Source organism: Convolutriloba macropyga, chromosome 1, assembly GCF_964194025.1.
Source record: "Convolutriloba macropyga chromosome 1, txConMacr16.3, whole genome shotgun sequence".
Classification (NCBI taxonomy): Eukaryota; Metazoa; Xenacoelomorpha; order Acoela; family Convolutidae; genus Convolutriloba; species Convolutriloba macropyga.
In genome coordinates, this window is record NC_134468.1 from 74,106,428 (window position 1) to 74,124,311 (window position 17,884).

The 17,884-nt window shown below is 36.8% G+C and overlaps 2 protein-coding genes across 2 annotated transcripts in view; both read left to right on the forward strand.

The window, feature by feature from the left end:
• LOC142351439 (histone-lysine N-methyltransferase SETDB1-B-like) overlaps positions 1-3,319 on the forward strand; it is a 123,364-nt gene extending 120,045 nt beyond the window's left edge. Inside the window, exon 18 of the mRNA XM_075403449.1 lies at positions 3,113-3,319. Coding sequence (XP_075259564.1) covers positions 3,113-3,184 — 72 coding nt within the window. The 3' untranslated portion in view covers positions 3,185-3,319. The remainder of the gene's footprint in view (positions 1-3,112) is intronic.
• Positions 1-17,884, forward strand: part of LOC142342481 (mitochondrial potassium channel ATP-binding subunit-like) — a 230,834-nt gene that overhangs the window by 188,789 nt on the left and 24,161 nt on the right. The window lies entirely within an intron of this gene.

The window sequence follows — 17,884 nt, forward strand, 5'->3', positions numbered from 1 at the left end:
ATCCGTAGAAAGCCTGTCCAGCGTAGAATATGGATTTAAAAAGATTTTTTTTAATTTTGTTTTTTTTCAGGGAGTTATCGAGGTTTAAAGTTTTAGGAAACGTGGAATGAATTCCGTTGGTTTTATTCTAATTTTCCGTTTTTTTAAACCAAATTTTTGTCAATATTGCTAACACTTGGTAATATATTTAAAGATAAGGTTTTTTGTTTCAGGTTTAAGGATTGACAATTTGTTTTATCCGAGTTTTTTTGGTAAATATTTTTGATAAAATTTTTGGATTTGACTTTTAAAATCAAAAATGGCTCCAAATACTCTTCTTTATACTACTTTGTTTTAATTTGCAGGAAGCAGAGACCGAACATTTGATGTCACAATCTTTGAAAGCTCCAAAAAAGGATAATTGTACATTCGCTTCCTACAGGAGTTTTCTGGAATTAAATTTTTTCGAAAACACAATTTAAGTTTTTTCGAAAACACAATTTAAAAATTTTTCCTTGGTTTTTGGAAATATTTCATTTGCTTATTGATCTTTTTCGCAAGTGTATGGATTAATTAAATTTTTTTGGGACATGCAGCAAAAACAGGGATAGATTTGGACATACCTCGGGTTTTTCCAAATCATAGGTTTCTTTCATGTTTCAGCATTTTTATTAGTTTTATGTTGATTGCCGACTAGAAGGATTTCAAATAACAGCCCAATTGATGGCAGACGTTTTTTTCAACAAAATGAGGCCGAATAAATCAATATTATGCCATCAGATAAGGGCTCTTTTTTATGGCGTTTCGTAAAGTGATTTCTTTTGTTTTGCCCTCATTTTTCGTTCTTTTTTCAGCCTCATTACTTGGTTTTATGAATCAAAGATTCAATTGGCTTCTTTAATTACTATAGGCACTGCTTTCAGTTTTCATCTAAGTCTTCTTATGACTTTGAAAATATTTGTTTTAAGAACATGTCAGCGAAGTTTTCCAAGTTTGCTTTTTTTATCTCATTTCTGTCCGCGTGTAGCTTAGTCTCATTATGAACAGGGATTTTTTATGATGGGTTTTTTATAATAAATGGTCTCTTGGCTTTCTTACTACGGAATTTCATTTAAGTTCTGTGATTTGTCTTTTTGTCTGTATTTGAGGTTGTAATTCGTCCCTTTTCAAACTGTCACATCAAGAATGATTCAGACTGGCATTGAGGATTGCTCAAAAAAAATTTTTGAAAAGAATTCAGCGATTAGCTTACAGTTTTAACAGCTAAAAAATGGATCTCTCCCAAAGTTTTTTTAGGTTTTTCTTAACTGTTTTTGCCCCTAAATTTCGTGCTTTTCTTGTCCTACGGCATATTCTTGATAACCAAAAGCCCTAATTTCCTACTGTCCGTATTCCGTATTTGATGTTTTTTCATCTTAAATTCGGTCCCTTTAATAAAAAGCACAATGAGTTACTTGAGCAGTTGCAAATTGATCTGTTGTGTTTTAAGTTGAAAGTTTTTGGTTTGTTTGAATTTCTCAAATAATCGCTGGCAAAGATTAAGAATCTGTGGATTGTTGACCTTTGTCAATTTTCTTATTTCAGTCAATTTTCTTGCTTGGTCCTTGTATCGACAGGTCAAATTTACTTTCTACTGGAACAATGACCTATCTTGTTGATGGATTTACCCTCAGCGAATGCTTTCTCGGCCTTGTTAATACGCATTTCCGTAGAAGTGTGATGTTTGAATACTCGCCTTATCTGAGTTCTTTTGGTTTCTTGACAGATTATCACACTAATACGTTGCCCAATTGCTGTTGAACAAATGTACAATTGAAAATGTTTAACGTTTTCCTTGAAAAGCCTATTTTTTTTACGGTTGAGACACCGCTTTCTTGTTAAATTTGATTTTCGCTTTCTCTCTTTATCGTCGTCTGACATATTATGTATAATGACAGATCTCAATTGCTTCCTATGAGCTATGAACTAACCTATTTATTGATCCGTGTTTCTCGAAAAACAGACGTATTTTTGAGTTTTGCGCTTTTTGCTCTTCTTTGTCGACCTGTTACAGATTCTCATTATTGACCGGTGTCAAATCTAACCTAATGAAGTTTAGTTTAGCTTGTTAGTTCATGTCTTTTCTGATTCCATTTACTTATTATTAATTATTTTCCAAAATTGAGACATCGAGTTTTGGTCGTAGTTAATGTTCGCTATGATCTGATTTTTATGTTTATATTGTCCAGTACTCTCATAAATGGTAATTCTCATTCGTCTTCTCATCCAGCATTATTTTTTCAGTTATTTGTTTGTGGTACAATACTTGAATTTTTCAAACATTTTTTTAATCTCTACCTTATTTGGCAGACAATTAAATCAGAACGTGAATTAGCAGGTTCGGAAGATTATGTGCGAACGCACATTACCGAGCCTCCTTGTTTGGTCTTTTAGTTTAAGTTCCAATTTTTATAATGCAATTGGACGTCCTTCAGCTCTTTGCTTCCAGTACTCTTTTCTATGATTGTCCTCGATTGATTTTTAAAATCAATTGAATATGGCTAAAAAATTGTAACTACGCATATGTGGCGCGTCATTATCGTTTTTGAGGATTTTTTTCTAAACACGGCTTCATCAGAAGATGTATTGGAAGTAATGCTCCGGCAGGCGCTAATAAAAATGGCAGACGTATCAAAATATAGAAATTTTGTTGCTGACCAATCAGAATTGAGGAGAAGTTAATTCTTTTTTCTGATTGGATAGGATTTAATTCTTACCGTAAGTTTGCCCAGAAATCGTGTTGAGCCGAAGGGGAATGAATGTGCATTTTTTAGGGGCAAACTGATCTCACGTTCGGTTGTGATAGATTCATCTCAAGTTCCACGAGCCGCTGAAGCATTTCCAGATGCCGTAAAATATATTAGATAAAATTGGGTTAGGCTATGTCAAATTGAACGCATAAAAGTTATTGTTTTCAAATTCCTCAATCTATCAGATTTGTCGAAAATTCTTTCATATTTTGGTTAGCCTGTTTGTTGAGAGGTCACCGTTCCGGCATCATACATGTAGGAATTTCTGGCGTTCTGAAATCTAGTATTGCATGTTTGTGGCATTTTAGATTTCTTGAGCCTACATGTTCTAAATGATGTTTTAGGTGGGTTCAGTAGGTGACTACTCAATCAGATGTTTCTGTGAGAGCAAATACTGCACAGGGCGACTGCTATGATCAGATTTTTTTCAGTTACAGTAGAAGTGGAATTTATGCAGACACTGCAGCATATACTCTTGGCTATGACAATTTAGAAACTTACTCATTAATTGTTTAATTTTTACTGAGGCAATACACATAGTTCTAAATTGATTGACCGTATGTAAAGTCAGATTGACCTAATCGGCGAACGCAAAGGAAGCCGAAGTAAAAGTAAGCCGACAGAAAAGCAAGCCAAAGTTATGTAATAGTTATGTACTCTATCAGAAATAATACATTGTTAGCCGTTACAATAAATACTGCGCGTATTATTATAGTGCATGATGTATTCCAATGCACCAAAGAAACAAAATTGCGTCGATTTTTAGAGATCTAGTGGGTACGGGCCTCAGCGGACCGATGTCCATTGCCATGCCTCTCATACGCTGTGGGATGTAATCCGGAAATTGCGGGCCGGTTATCGCGGCGAAGCGCGCCCACCGGCCCGCCAGGAGGAACTTAAAATTATTACGCAACGGAGTATTCACCAGACGACCAAAATGAGCTTCGAATGGAGTTATCTGTGTTGTTTTCTGTCTTGTTATTCGTAAGTCAAAACTATCTGTTTAATTGCTTTAGATGTAGAAAATGAATCTTTATTTTCAGTTTTCATACAGGATAACCGCCGTTTAATTGTCTGTACCATTCGCTCCACTAATCCAATTGCTCTATGGTCTCCGACTGGCGCATCGAGAATGTTAATGTTATTTTCATTACAATAGTTTGTAACTTGTTTACCTACTAAACAAGTAGCTTGATCTAGGCGGATTGTTCGCGGGATTCCATGGGTATAAGCATAATCGCGGAGAAATTTTACCACATTTGTCCCATTTGCATGTTCAAAAATTGGAGCTGTTGGATACTTTGAATAACTATCTATACATGTCAGAAAGTAAATATCTTTATCTTTATCATTTGTTATCGGGCCCCCAAAGTCAATTTAAATTTCTTCATTTGGTTCTTGACAAGCCTTGTGAGGATACCATTTAGATTTTGGTATAATAGGTTTCAAATTCTTACCAATATCTGTACACGGACCGCAGTCTGATGCTTTGGCGAGAATCTCTCTATGCATATATGGCCACCATGCATACTGAGATAATGAAATCATGCCCCAACTACCAGGGTGGGTCATGTGTATGGATTCCAGTACCGCGTCCTTTATCGAATTAGGTATGGCGACGCGCTCATCCACACACAAACAACCGGACCTCACGTGAAGGTCCTTCCAGAACGAATGTATATAGGGGCTAACTTCCTTACAGCGGTTCTCGTCGTCTTGGAGGACACAATCTCTAATTTCTTTTAATACTGCGTCCTTACTTGTTAGGACGGCTAAGAAGGATTTTGTAAATAGTTGGTTTAAGTTACTTTCAAAAATTTCCTCTTTGGATAATTCAATGTCTTGTATTTCGGGTGATGATGAAATTGGGGTGTGAATGTTAGGGCTTGTACTGGTTGTCGCTATAGGGGTTGATTGGGTGCGGAAAGTTACTTTGGGAGCAGTAGTAGGGGTTGGGGGGGTTAGATTGAGGCACTTCTTTTGCGGACATTGTTATGTGGTTCACTTTATTTTCTGTTTTTGCGGCTGAATTACAATTAAATTTATTTGGCTGGATTCGTGATGCGGATGCAGTAGTGTTTTTAATCAATTGATTTGCAAGGCAATTAAAGTTGGAAATGAATTCAGAATTGTAATTGTTTACTTGTGCTCGAGGAATGAGTGGATTAATTGAGGTATTTGAGTTATTCGTGCTAATTTTAGCAGGTTTGCAACCGTGGACGCGCGTCTTGTTTACTTGTTGGTTATAATTACTGGTTATGTGCCGCTTTTGGAAAGGAATTTTATTCGCGTGACTAAATAAAGGTGTAATTGCGTCGCGAATACGGGAAATTGTTGCTACCATGAATTCCTCATCGTATTGATTGACACTTTTAGCGTTTTGATTTGGTTGACGCGAAATATAATCAACTAAACCCATTCTGGTACCAGGAATATGTTCGATGTTAAAATCAAATGGTAACAAACGATCAATCCATCGTGTTAATCTACTGTTGTAGGATTTATTAGAACGGTGTGATTTTAGAACTGAAAGAAGTGCTCTGTGGTCTGTTAAAACTGTGAAAGTCTTCCCAAATAAATAATATTTAAAATATTCAATGGCCCACACCACCCCAAGTAATTCGAGTTCATTTATACTATAGCGTTCTTCGTTGCTATTAAGAAAACGAGACGCAAAAGCTACTGTTTTCCACCCTTCACAATCTAATTGTTCAAGCGCAGCGCCTAAACTTTGGCGAGATGCATCGCATTTGATTCGCGTTTCCAGTGTTGGATTAAAATGAGTGTTTTCCGTAGCATTTGCAATAACAGTTTTGATGTGTTCAAATTGTAATTGATGAGTTTCATTCCAAATAAATTTTTCGTTTTTCTTTAATAATGGCCGAAGAGGATGGCATATTTTGGCAAGATTGGGTATAAATTTGCTTAAGTGATGAACACTGCCTAAGAATGATCGTAATTGTTTCAATGTTTTTGGAGCTTTGATTTCCGCAATTGCCGCTGTTTTAGATTCTATAGGTTTAACACCACTTTGTGAGAATGTGAAGCCAAGCCAATTTATTTGATGTTTTGCGAAATGACATTTACTCAAAATAATTCGAAGGTTATCGGATTCGAGTTTTTGGAGACATTTGTACAAGTATTTGAGGTGCGATTCCTTGGTACCTTTGCTAACTACAATTATGTCATCCAGAAAACAGTATGTGTTAGTTAGTCCAACCAATGTGTAATCCATTGCCTTTTGAAACTCAGCCGGCATATCCGTAAGGCCATAAAATCCCGTTTTAAAACGATATGTGCCAGTTGCATCGCCGCAAATGATATTAAAATTGCAATGACGTGCGGTATCCGGATGCAGTTTTAATTGACTATAGGCATATTTTAAATCAATCGTTGAAAAGTAGACATGATCTCCTAGGTTTGAATTATTAATATGTTGTGAGATTGAATCGATAAGACTATCTATATTTGGCATTTGGTACTTGTTTTTGTGGATCGCTTTATTTAATATTTTTGAATCAAGAGCTAACTTTACAGATTTGTCCTTTTTGACCGTGATTAGAATGGGGGAAATGTAGTTTTTATCCGAACATTCTTGTAATTTTTCGATGTGTCCTTGTTCAGAAAGTTTCTTGAGCTCAGCAGATACTTTGTCTAGTAAATTTATAGGAACACGACGGCCCTTTTGGTGGGATGGAGTATAGTGTTTGTGGAATTTTGAACGAACTGTATGTACTTTGGACTTACCAATTCTGGAGATTAGATCGGGATAATCAATAGCAATCTGTTTTTTGATTGGGCAATATTCTTGATCTACCTGATTAATTGTTACATTGTTACTTGATTGATGTATTGAGAGTCCAAGAGCTGGAAACAAATCTCTACCCAATAGAGAACGATGTCCGTCTGCCACTACTTGAATTTCTATTGGATTTGCGTACCAATTACTGCTTTGAATGGAAGTTTGAAGAATGCCCACCGTATGAATAGGTTCGTTTGAAAATGTTTTCAATTGTTTAGGATTCGCTTCGCGTATCCACTTCGATTTTGAATCATGGGAAATGATGGAGTTTACCAAGGATTCGTTTATTATTGTGCATACGCTGCCCGAATCCACCAAAACATTTGTTGATGTTTTACCAAGGATTACAGGAAGATTGATTGCATCCACTGAAGTTGTGGAATCTGTTGAAGATACTGCTGCTACACAATTATCTTCATCTGAAGAATAGTTTGATTCCAAATCAGGATCAAAATTAGCCGAAATCTGATTGACATCTTCATTTTGATCGTCCTTTTCTACGTTATTGACCCGCAGTTTAGGTTTTGGGTAGGAATTGGGATCTTTAGGTTTTCGGCAAACTTTTGCGAAGTGGTTCTCAATACCACAGTTATTGCATCTTTTTCCCCGAGCGGGACATTTATTTCGGTGGTCAGAGGTCCAATTGGATCCACAGAAATGACAGGTTGTTGGCTTTTTCCGTGCTGTTGTATTCATATTGGAGAAAGGGGTAGCATTTGCGATGCGCATCCGTTGTACTTGGTTAACAGTTGCATGTGACTCGGTTTTACTTGCATTCATTTTTAATTGGTTGAGCGTACCCATCTCGATATTGATCGCTATTGCCAATGCTTTTTCCGGGTCTACTGTTTCTTTAAGGAGCTCCTTTTGAATGTCTTCATTTTTCATGTTTGCGATAAAGACGTCCCGGATGATTGTGTCTCCTTTATCTCCAAGGTCACAGTTTTCCGAAAGTTCTTTGAGATGTCCATAGAACTTCTCAATAGGTTCTCCCTTTTGCTGTTTTCGGGTGAGGAAGAGGTGTCTATCGAAGGTTATATTGTGGATCCGAATGAAGGTTGTATTGAGAATATCCCAAAGATCTTTCGTTGAAATTGTTTCAAGATTGATGGTCGAATTCTTTGAGTTGAATACGCGCCGACCTTCCATGCCTAAGCTCAAGTACATCAAAGAGGATGCTTTCCGATCACATAACTTCCACGGTTTATCACCGCAAAGTATACCAACTGCTGTAACTCGTTGACATTGATTCTTCCACGCTGTTTTTGCTTGTTCATTGCGGGTACGTCGGTCTCGCTCTGATTGTGCCGTCGGGTTGTCAACTGCATCTTCATATGCTGGTTCAGGAGGTAAGAGGACATGGTCTGGGGGGTCCAATAAGAGGAGATCCACTTCAATTCCTTCTCGGGCGAGAATTGCGAGTTTCAATTGTATTCTCCAAAGCTCCCAGCGAATTGGGGGTTCTAGTGTTGCCTTTTCCCAAAAGGGTTGAATTCCAAGTGGGGATTTGCCGCTGTCCTTTGTCGCTGATTGCGCCATGTTATACTTAATCGTATTGAATACCTTAGGATTCGCGTTGCGAATACTTGTGTTGAGATTACGATAGGAATTGCTAGGCGAATACACAACTACTTGTGTAATACGAATTCTGATTATTGGAAACGCGGCGCGAATCCGTTGTTAAGTCTAGCTTAAGATTATGAAGAGCGTTTTCAGAGTAACTTGAATTCAGATAACTAAATGAAATTATGATTACTTATGATAAACTAGTATGAACAAAATATGAAATAATTTAGTAGACTTACAGGAATATTAATATAGGTGAATAAATAGAAGTCATAACTTTTAGTTATAAAACGCATGATATAATTATAGATATAGAGGATAAGTAATTTAGTACACATAGGAGTTTCGATATATAATAGGTATCCATACGTATCACAACGTTCTTGGAGGGTAATAGAGATATTGCTCTCGACACAATTACCAAGAAATTCTGATATTTAAGTTGTCATATCGCACCTAAATTACAGTATTTTTCCTGCTGTGTAATAAATGGAAACTTCTATTGATTAAATGCAGCCGTTTTTAAAGGTATTTCCAGATACTGATAATAGTAATACATGTGTTTTTCTGTTTCTAACATAGGAACAAAAAGAAGCAATCTGCCTTTGAACAGATGGCTCATGAAACACTTTTAGGTGGGCAATTTTGTACAGATATTCAGTTAGTTCTGATGACAAAAAATGCGTTGGCAGATAACGAAGTTTTTGAAATTTCTTTGATCATGAGAACATTTGAATTAGCCTCGATTTATTAAATATCTGTGTAGCCTTTTTTGTAAGAATTATTCTTTATTGAAAAATTGTTCAGTTGAATGTCAACAATGTCAAAAACAAGTACTCTTAACGCAAAAGTGTTCCACGAAAACTAGAGTTGGACTAAATGAACACTGGTTTAAGTAGGATTGAGAATTTAAGTCCAATTTTGTGTAATCTATCGAAAAATACGTTCACTGAAACAAAAAATCGCTTGTTCTAAAGAAGAGTTGTCAAAGAAACTGGACACTGAACCTTTTGAAAAACAAACTCAAATTCTATGTAGAGGAAGAGAGGCGCATTTCAAAAACTGGGAATAGGAACCTAATCAAATCTTGCCTGTACTTTATTATAAGCAATGAGGATTGCACTGTGAAGTTGAAAAGATTAAGCCTGCAATGTCTACAACTTACTTTTCAATGCAAATTTCTGTTCCTCGTTTTTTTAAGACTTCGTGAAATTAAGCTTAAGAGAAAACATAAAACGGAATTTGAAAAGATGGCTCATGAAACCTATTTCTGGTGAGCAACTCCTCTATGACGGGATAAACTACCTGTTCATCAGCAATTTGTTTCTTAATCATTTAAGATGCACCAAATGAACAAAACAAATCAAACGTCTTCACTAATTAATCTATCGTCATGCCTTGTTATGGCTATTGTTGCATGTTTTTTGCCGACTTCAATTTCCTGACATTTTACGTCTAACTCTAATGCAAAAATTTTTCTATTTCCTCACATTGTTTTTATTTTCATCGTCTGAAAAATACAGCTAATAAGGCCAATTTCTCTTACGTATTTTGGGAAAGAAGGCTTTGGAGGCAGATTGGTTTCTCGCTTCTATAATAAGAACAAAAAATTTCAAAAATTAATAATATTAGCATCTGGAAGTGTTCTTAGTTACTGCTGCGTTTGATCAAAGGAAGTTTCTTTTTGTTGTAAAGCAAGAAAATACACTGGAATTCAGGAGTGCTATGACAGCTTTAATATCAAAATTGCATGTTAATTTGTGTCAAAAGCGAAATATCATTGTTACCCTCCAACAAAATTTCAAAAAAATGTAAAATAAAATAATTTTTTAAGCAAAAATTTTCAACAAAAGTTAAAGATGGTTTAAAATGAGCGGTGTTTTGAGCAGGAGTGAGAAATTAACCAAAGTTTGTGTAATCAATCTATAGAGCAGATGCTTAATAAAACAAAAAAAAATAGCCTGTTCAAAAACACATTTGTCAACAAAACCTCGACACTGAATAAACTGAAAAACATACGCAAAATCAAAGCAGAGCAAGAAAAGTACAAGACAGAGATGACTCATTACAGAGGTTTTATGAGCCATCTGTTTGTGAGCCATCTGTTGTTTAAAAAGTATTCTTTTTTACTTTTTTGTTGAGGTTTTTTTTGGTGGGTAACAGTTTCTTACCACTTTTGTACAGACTTTTTGAAATGCTGCACTGGCAAAAAATACTTGCATTAAAGCTCCAGTTGCTTATGGTGTATTTGGAGGGTAACAGTGATATATTGTTCTCGACACAATTAATATGTAATTGTTAAATTGAAGTTGTCAAATCACGCCTAAATTACAGTGCTTTTTACTGCTGTGCAATAAATAGAAATTTTTTGTGATTAAATGCAGCAGTAATTAAGAGAACTTCCAATTACCAAAGAGATAAACTTGCATATGAAATTTGTTTCTCTCGACATCATTACCAAGCAATTTTGTTATTAAGGTTGTCATGTGACGTATTCTTTGGGAAGGACTGTTTGGAGGCTGACTGCTTTTTTTTTACTTCTATCACTATCTGGAAGTTCTCCTAGTTAGCGCTACGATTGATCAAAAGAAATTTTTTTAACAATAGGAAAAAATCCGAGAATTTAGGAGTGATATGGCAGCATTAATATCAGAATTGCATCGTAATTATATCGAGAGCAATATATTCACCGTTACCCTCGCAAAAAGTTTCAAGAAACAAATACGTTAAAACATAAGTGTTCCACAAAAATCATAGTGGTTTAAAATAAAAGCTGCGTTAAGTAGGGGTCAGAAAAAACTCCAGCTTGGTGTAATCTGTCAAAAAAGTGTTCTTTGAATAAAAAACAAAAAAAATTTTGTTCCAAAGAAAAGCTGTCAACAAAAAATACATTCTGAACAAATTGAAAAACAAACGCAAAATCGAAGCAGAGCAGGAAAATAACAATAAACAGATGTCTCATCAAATATGTCATCGTCATCATCATCATCCTCATCATCATTTAGAGCTATTTGTTGCTTTAAAAAATATTCTTCTTTACCTATTTTCTTGAGGCTTTGTGTGTGGGCAACAGTTTCTTACCAAACTTTTACAGATCTTGTGAAATCCTGCAATAGCACAACAAACCTCCAGTTGCTTTTAACGTTCTTGGAGGGTAAAAGAGATATTGCTCTCGACACAATTACCAAGAAATTCTGATATTTAAGTTGTCATATCGCACCTAAATTACAGTATTTTTCCTGCTGCGCAATAAATAGAAACTTCTTTTGATCAAATACAGCAGTATTTAAAGGAATTTACAGATACTGATAATAGTAATTCATTTGTTTTTCTGTTTCTAACATAGGAACAAAAAAAGTTGTCTGCCTTTGAACAGATGGCTCATGAAACCTCTTTTAGATGGGCTGTTTTATGCAGATATTCAGTCACATCTGATTACATTAAATGCGTTGGCAAAAAACGAAATTTTTCAACTTGACTTGTTCATGAGAACATTTGAATTATCCTTGAATTTTTAGATATTTTTGTTTATTTTCCTTTTTAATATATAATTTTTAAATAAAATTGTTTAGAAAAATGTCAAAAATGCCATAATACAAGTACTTTTTAATGCAAAAATGTTCCACAAAAACCAAAGGTGGGTTGAAACGAACACTGGTTTAAGTAGGAGTCAGAAAATAACTTCAGTTTTGTGAAATCTATCAAAAAGATGTTCAATGAAAAAACGAACCTGTTTAACAACAGCTGTCAACAAAAACTCGACCCTGAAGAAATTGAAAAACGTTTGCATAATCTAATGAGAGGAAGAAAAAAAACAGTAACAAATGGGAATACGAACTTAATATTCTCTTGCCTGTGATATATATGATGAGCAGTGTGGAATTTCCTCTGAGAGCAAATTTCTGTTCCTCGTTTTCTTGTTATCCCCGAAATTAAACACAAGAGAACGTATAAAGTTGGAAGGCTCATGAAACTTTTTTTGGGTGGGCAGTTCTTCTGTGATGAGATAAAAATAACTCTTCATCAGCAAATTGTTTCTCAAGAAATTTAGGAGGCACCAAATGAACAAATACAAATCATATATCTGCAATGATAACTCCATCGTCATGCATTGTCATCGCCATTGTTGCATGTTTCTTGCTGAGCTCAATTTTTCGACCTTTTGCTTATAACGCACATGCAATTTCTTTATAGCTCTTCACTTTTTTGTTTTTTTTTGTCAACGCATTCAATCAACACGTAGCTTGAATCTGCTTTGAGACTTAGTTTGGCTTCAAAACAATGTACATATCAAGTAGGTTAGGGTGAATAATCTTTATCGATACAACGCCTGTTTACTCAATTGAGACTTTTTTGTAATTTCCATATCATCTTTGTTGCCTATGGAGCCTGAATTCTGGCCTGAGCGCAATTTCAATTTTTTTTTGGTTTCATTCTAATGGTAAGTCGTGAGAGTTGTTAACAAGCGGCTCTCAATTTAATCTTAGAAAAATATTGTACTTCTTAAAATTGCTCATTAAATAGCAAACAACACTATTGATACTTTAGATAAAGTTGAGTCCCTAAGAGTTCAATTAGTCGTTGTGATTGCAATCGAACGCGATTAAAAATACGTTTCCTACCTGAAAAATAATCTGGCTGCTTTAAATTACGTATTTTTTGTGAAGGAGGGTTTGGATGCAAATTTGCTCTTTCCTAAAATAGAAACAGACAATTTCTTGAATTACTAATATCAGTATCTGAAGGTTCTCTTAGTTAATGCTGCATTTGATCAAAATATATTTCTATTTATTGCACAGCAGGAAAAAACACTGGAATTTTAGCGTGACATGACTACTTTAATATCAGAATTACATGATAATTGTGTCGAGAGCACTATATCACTCCAACCCTCCAAGAAAACCATAAGACACTGGAGCTTTTATTGCGAATATTTTCACCTAGTGCTGCATTTCAATAAATTTTTCAAAAGAATCTGGTACCATAATGGAAGTTTGTTTGTGTTACACAGTCCTCGGATCCCGATTTTCTGCTTCAGGCGGGATCTTTTCTATTTTTTCTTACCATTTTCTGAGAATTTTCAATGCTTCATCTGGGTCCTTTCTCAGACACGCAAAACTCCAGTTGTTCGGGTAGGAGTGTCTCATTGCTGGGCAATCAATCATTATGTTTTGGACCGTCTATTTTGTCTATTCTGCAAGTTTTCAGAGCCGGCAGCCGCTGTCTGCTTCATCCAGAAGTCTAGTTTGGCTCTCAAGCCTCTTACTTCTGGTTGACGACCACTTCTTACTTCTTAATCCGGAGATTGTCGTTTGTTCTCGGCGGATGAGGTTCTTGTCTCCAGGTTATATCTCAGCCCCGTCTTTGTCAAGATAGACAGCAGCGTTATCACAGCAGCGTTTTGGGTTGTTCATCTAGTCTGGCTTCTTTGATTTTCGTTTTGTTCCTTGGGAGGAAACTTTGAATGTTGGATTGGGCGTATTCAGGCATAAAGACTTTTCGTATGCTGTCATTGCCAGCTGCATGGAACTCGTCTTCATGGGAGAAAGATCACATTCCATTAGAAAGGCGTTTTTTCGGTGTTGTTTCCAGAAGACCACAAATCCTGCCTGCGTTTCTCTATGCGGATTCCAGTTTCTACAGAATTGTGCTAGACATCCATGAGTGCCATGCTGCAGCAGCGTATTTAGCTGTAGCTCTTCCCCTGACTACTTGGGTGCTTCTCAGTGCTCTCCTATCGTGACCCCAAACCGTTCCCGACAATCGGGAAAAAATGTTTAACTTAAATTTCATCTGCTTCGCAACATCCTCAGCGTGTGCCTAAATCTATTTATTGCACAGCAGGAAAAAACACTGGAATTTTGGCGTGACATGACCACTTTAATATCAGAATTACATGATAATTGTGTCGAGAGCACTATATCACTCCAACCCTCCAAGAAAACCATAAGACACTGGAGCTTTTATTGCGAATATTTTCACCTAGTGCTGCATTTCAATAAATTTTTCAAAAGAATCTGGTACCATAATGGAAGTTTGTTTGTGTTACACAGTCCTCGGATCCCGATTTTCTGCTTCAGGCGGGATCTTTTCTATTTTTTCTTACCATTTTCTGAGAATTTTCAATGCTTCATCTGGGTCCTTTCTCAGACACGCAAAACTCCAGTTGTTCGGGTAGGAGTGTCTCATTGCTGGGCAATCAATCATTATGTTTTGGACCGTCTATTTTGTCTATTCTGCAAGTTTTCAGAGTCGGCAGCCGCTGTTTGCTGCATCCAGAAGTCTAGTTTGGCTCTCAAGCCTCTTACCTCTGGTTGATGACCACTTCTTACTTCCTAATCTGGAGAGTGTCGTTTGTTCTCGGCGGATGAGTTTCTTGTCTCTAGGTTATATCTCAGCCCCGTCTTTGTCAAGATACGTGGCAGCGTTATCATGAGCTTGTAAACGCCTCCATTTAAATTATCCTTCGATCACATTCTTAGCAGTCGAAGGGCTTTTCTACTTCTGCTTGGGGTAGATGGCAGTACTCTGCTGCAGACTTCTCGGCAGTTTCATTTCTATCTACACCACAATTGGTGGGGCAGCACACTATTTCCAATGGGTCCTTCATTGAGTCTCTTAGTTCAACGAGGGTTTCCAAGACCTCTTTTTCGGTTCAGCTGTTCCACTGTTTCGTATTTTCTAATTTTGGTGGTCTCTGAACAAGAGGCAGCGAGTTGGTCACAATTCTTGCCTTGGTAAGTTCATTTGTAATCAGGTAATGCAGGGCTTCCTTGAGCTATGATTTCTGCTGGGTAAATTGCGCAAGGCTCTCTTGCCGCGAGCGAGATTGTTTCACCTTTCTTCTCGATGAAACTGCCGGCTCCATCGTCGCTTCTGCCGTTTACTGCGTACCCGTCTGTGAAGACGAAAAATCGTGTATCGAGGTTGTCCAAGAACTTAATGGCTCTCATTTTTTGTTCGTCTTTGTCAGCTTCTTTAGTAGTTGGCACCATCCGTGTCCATACTTAAACTGGTTGTTTCTGAGGCGCGGAATTTGGGGAAAAGACCAAAGATTACTTTCAGTGAAGATCTCGTTCCACACTGGTTTTGGGTTGTTCCTCCAGTCTGGTTTCTTTGATTTTCGTTTTGTTCCATGGGAGGCAATTTTGAATCTTAGATTGGGCGTGTTCAGGCGCAAAGACTTTTCGTATGCTGTAATTGCCAGCTGCAAGGCGTCTTTCGGTGTTGTTTCCAGAAGATCAGAAATCCTGCTTGCGTTTTTCTATGCGGCTTCCAGTTTCTACAGGATCGTGCTAGACATCCATGAGTGCCATGCTGCAGCAGCGTATTTAGCAGTAGCTCTTCCCGTGACCACTTGGGTGCTTCTCAGCGTTCTCCTATCGTCACCCCAAACCGTTCCCGACAATCGGGCGAAAATGTTTAATTTAAACTTCATCTGCTTCGCAACATCCTCAGCGTGTGCCTAAAAGATTACCTGTTTGCCATACGTAATCCCCAGGAAGATGATGGTTTCGGGGTAGCTATTTCTTTTCCATTTATCTGGAATGAGGGTGTCCAACTCATCTCGGGGCCAAAAGTTGTGAAGAAGGTAGCTTCGAACTTCGCTTCCGATATTGTCAGGTGCCCCTGTTTGCTCCAGCAGGCTATGGCGTCTAGTGCAGCTTGAACGTCCCTTCTTCTTTCTTCTAGGGTTCTCCTAGTTGCACTTATCACTACATCGTCCGCAAACATTGAAAGGAGGGTTTCACCATCGATCTGTTCCTCTGAGTCGTCTATGAAAATCAGAAACAGAATGGGTGAAATGAAGGATCCCTGTGGCACCCCCTGCTGGAAGGTTTTCCTTTCACTAATTCCATTGCCAAAAAAATGAACCAAATTGGCGGCCATGCTCCTATTGACTCAAAATTCTATTTTCCAGCTATGCTTGTATCCAGCGGAAATACTTAGTCGGTTCATCCTTCTTCAGCATCTTCCATAGCAGTGCGTCCTTTCATACCGAGCTTGCTGGGTTAAGAAATTAGGACTAAAATTATTGAAGTAAGAATTATTGATGTTTTGATTTTAATGGATCAAGCTGTGGAGTTCTCAATATCCGTCCAGATATCAAAACGAAACAAAAAGTCAGAAAAACTATTATCGAAACGGTTGTATATAGGATATTGCAGCTATTAGAAGCTAGTTTTCATGGGATATCTCGAGAAAGGCAAAATGGACTTAAAGAACAATACTCTATATGAGTTCAACTATGTAATTGAAATGCATTCAGCTCTATCAAGAAATCTGACTGAATGCAGCTGCATTTTTAAATCATGAATTGAGAATGCTAAGGTATTCAGAAGAAAGCGGGAACATAAGTACCTAAATTAAGCCAAAGTCTCGTATCTATTTGATATCACTAATTAGTATTTAAATAGATTCGAGAAACAAAACTGAAGACCATTATTAATGGTCGGTGAGCACAAATTTCTAGAAAAGTGCTCGAGATACGAAAAACTTTAAGGAAAAAAGATCAAAAGCCCATAAAGAATAGCTGCTTTGCATTAAGGGTTGCATTGTTTGGTAATAGATTTTTAATTTATTTGAAAGAATAACTGATCCTAAAATCGGGCCTTTCGTTTAATCCTGTCTTTCAAAAAGGACTAGAATGTTGAACTGCGTTCTGCAAAGCAAAGATCAGTTTTCTGTATCGCTGTCCTTCTATGAATAATTGCCATAAGAATATAAGAGTTCCAAGCTCAACTTGATTACGATTTCTGTGATATCGTTCTATATTTTGTTGTGAATTCTTCGAATTGGGCGGCTAAGTTCTCATCTTCACAATCTTCTGGATACCTCCCTGTTTTTGTGGAAATATTAAAACTGAACTAACACAAAGTTAGAATTTAGGTTTTTAGCAAATAAACTTGTACTGCAACTTCTTGTTTAGATCTACATTCAAATTTCAAATTTTTATGAAAATGTTCATATTGCTGTGTTCATATTAACAAAAAACTTAAAATTTTTCAATGTATCTGGGCTGCAGATGTATTTGGAATATTCGATTTCATTGAAAATCGTCTAGGAGTTTTACTACGCTTTCCAATTTTCCAGTTGGGGAAGCTACAATGAACCGTTAATGGACCGTTGTGAACGATTAATTTTGTAATTGTAACACATTGGTCTGTTTTAATTATACCGGTCCATGTTAGTTACAGAAGTTACTCAGAAACTGAGACACTTGATGGCATTCGAAATTATTCCGGTTTTCATGTTGTTCCAAGTTGTTGAACTGTTTCACTTCATCGATTGTTCCGTGTATAGGACTCTTACGCAGTTTATACTGCAGAGCTCTACTTTTTAGAAAAAGATAGTCGAAGCGGCCTTGGCACAATAACTGTAAGCGTCTGTCTCGGTAACCGACCCCTCGTTGGTCAATTTCACGCAAGGCAGAACTAGGTGGGGGAAGTTACTGGCAAACTTCAATGAACGTTCTTCAGGGATGCCCCTTCCTGCACACTGTTTCAGATTTAACAAAGTATTCGACGAATTTTTTGCCCCGCTTTGTTTTTTTTAGTACTAAGAAGTTTGCTCGCCAGTGACAGATTTCTTTGAACTCTGTCAATTTTATCGCCGTTTCCTGGCAGTGTATGCCCAAATGTTTCGTAAACTTTCTCTTTTTTCTGCTACTTAGTTGCTTCTCATAGTTACTGCTGCATTTGATCAAAAGAAGTTTCTATTTACTGCACCACAGGAATAAACACTTGAA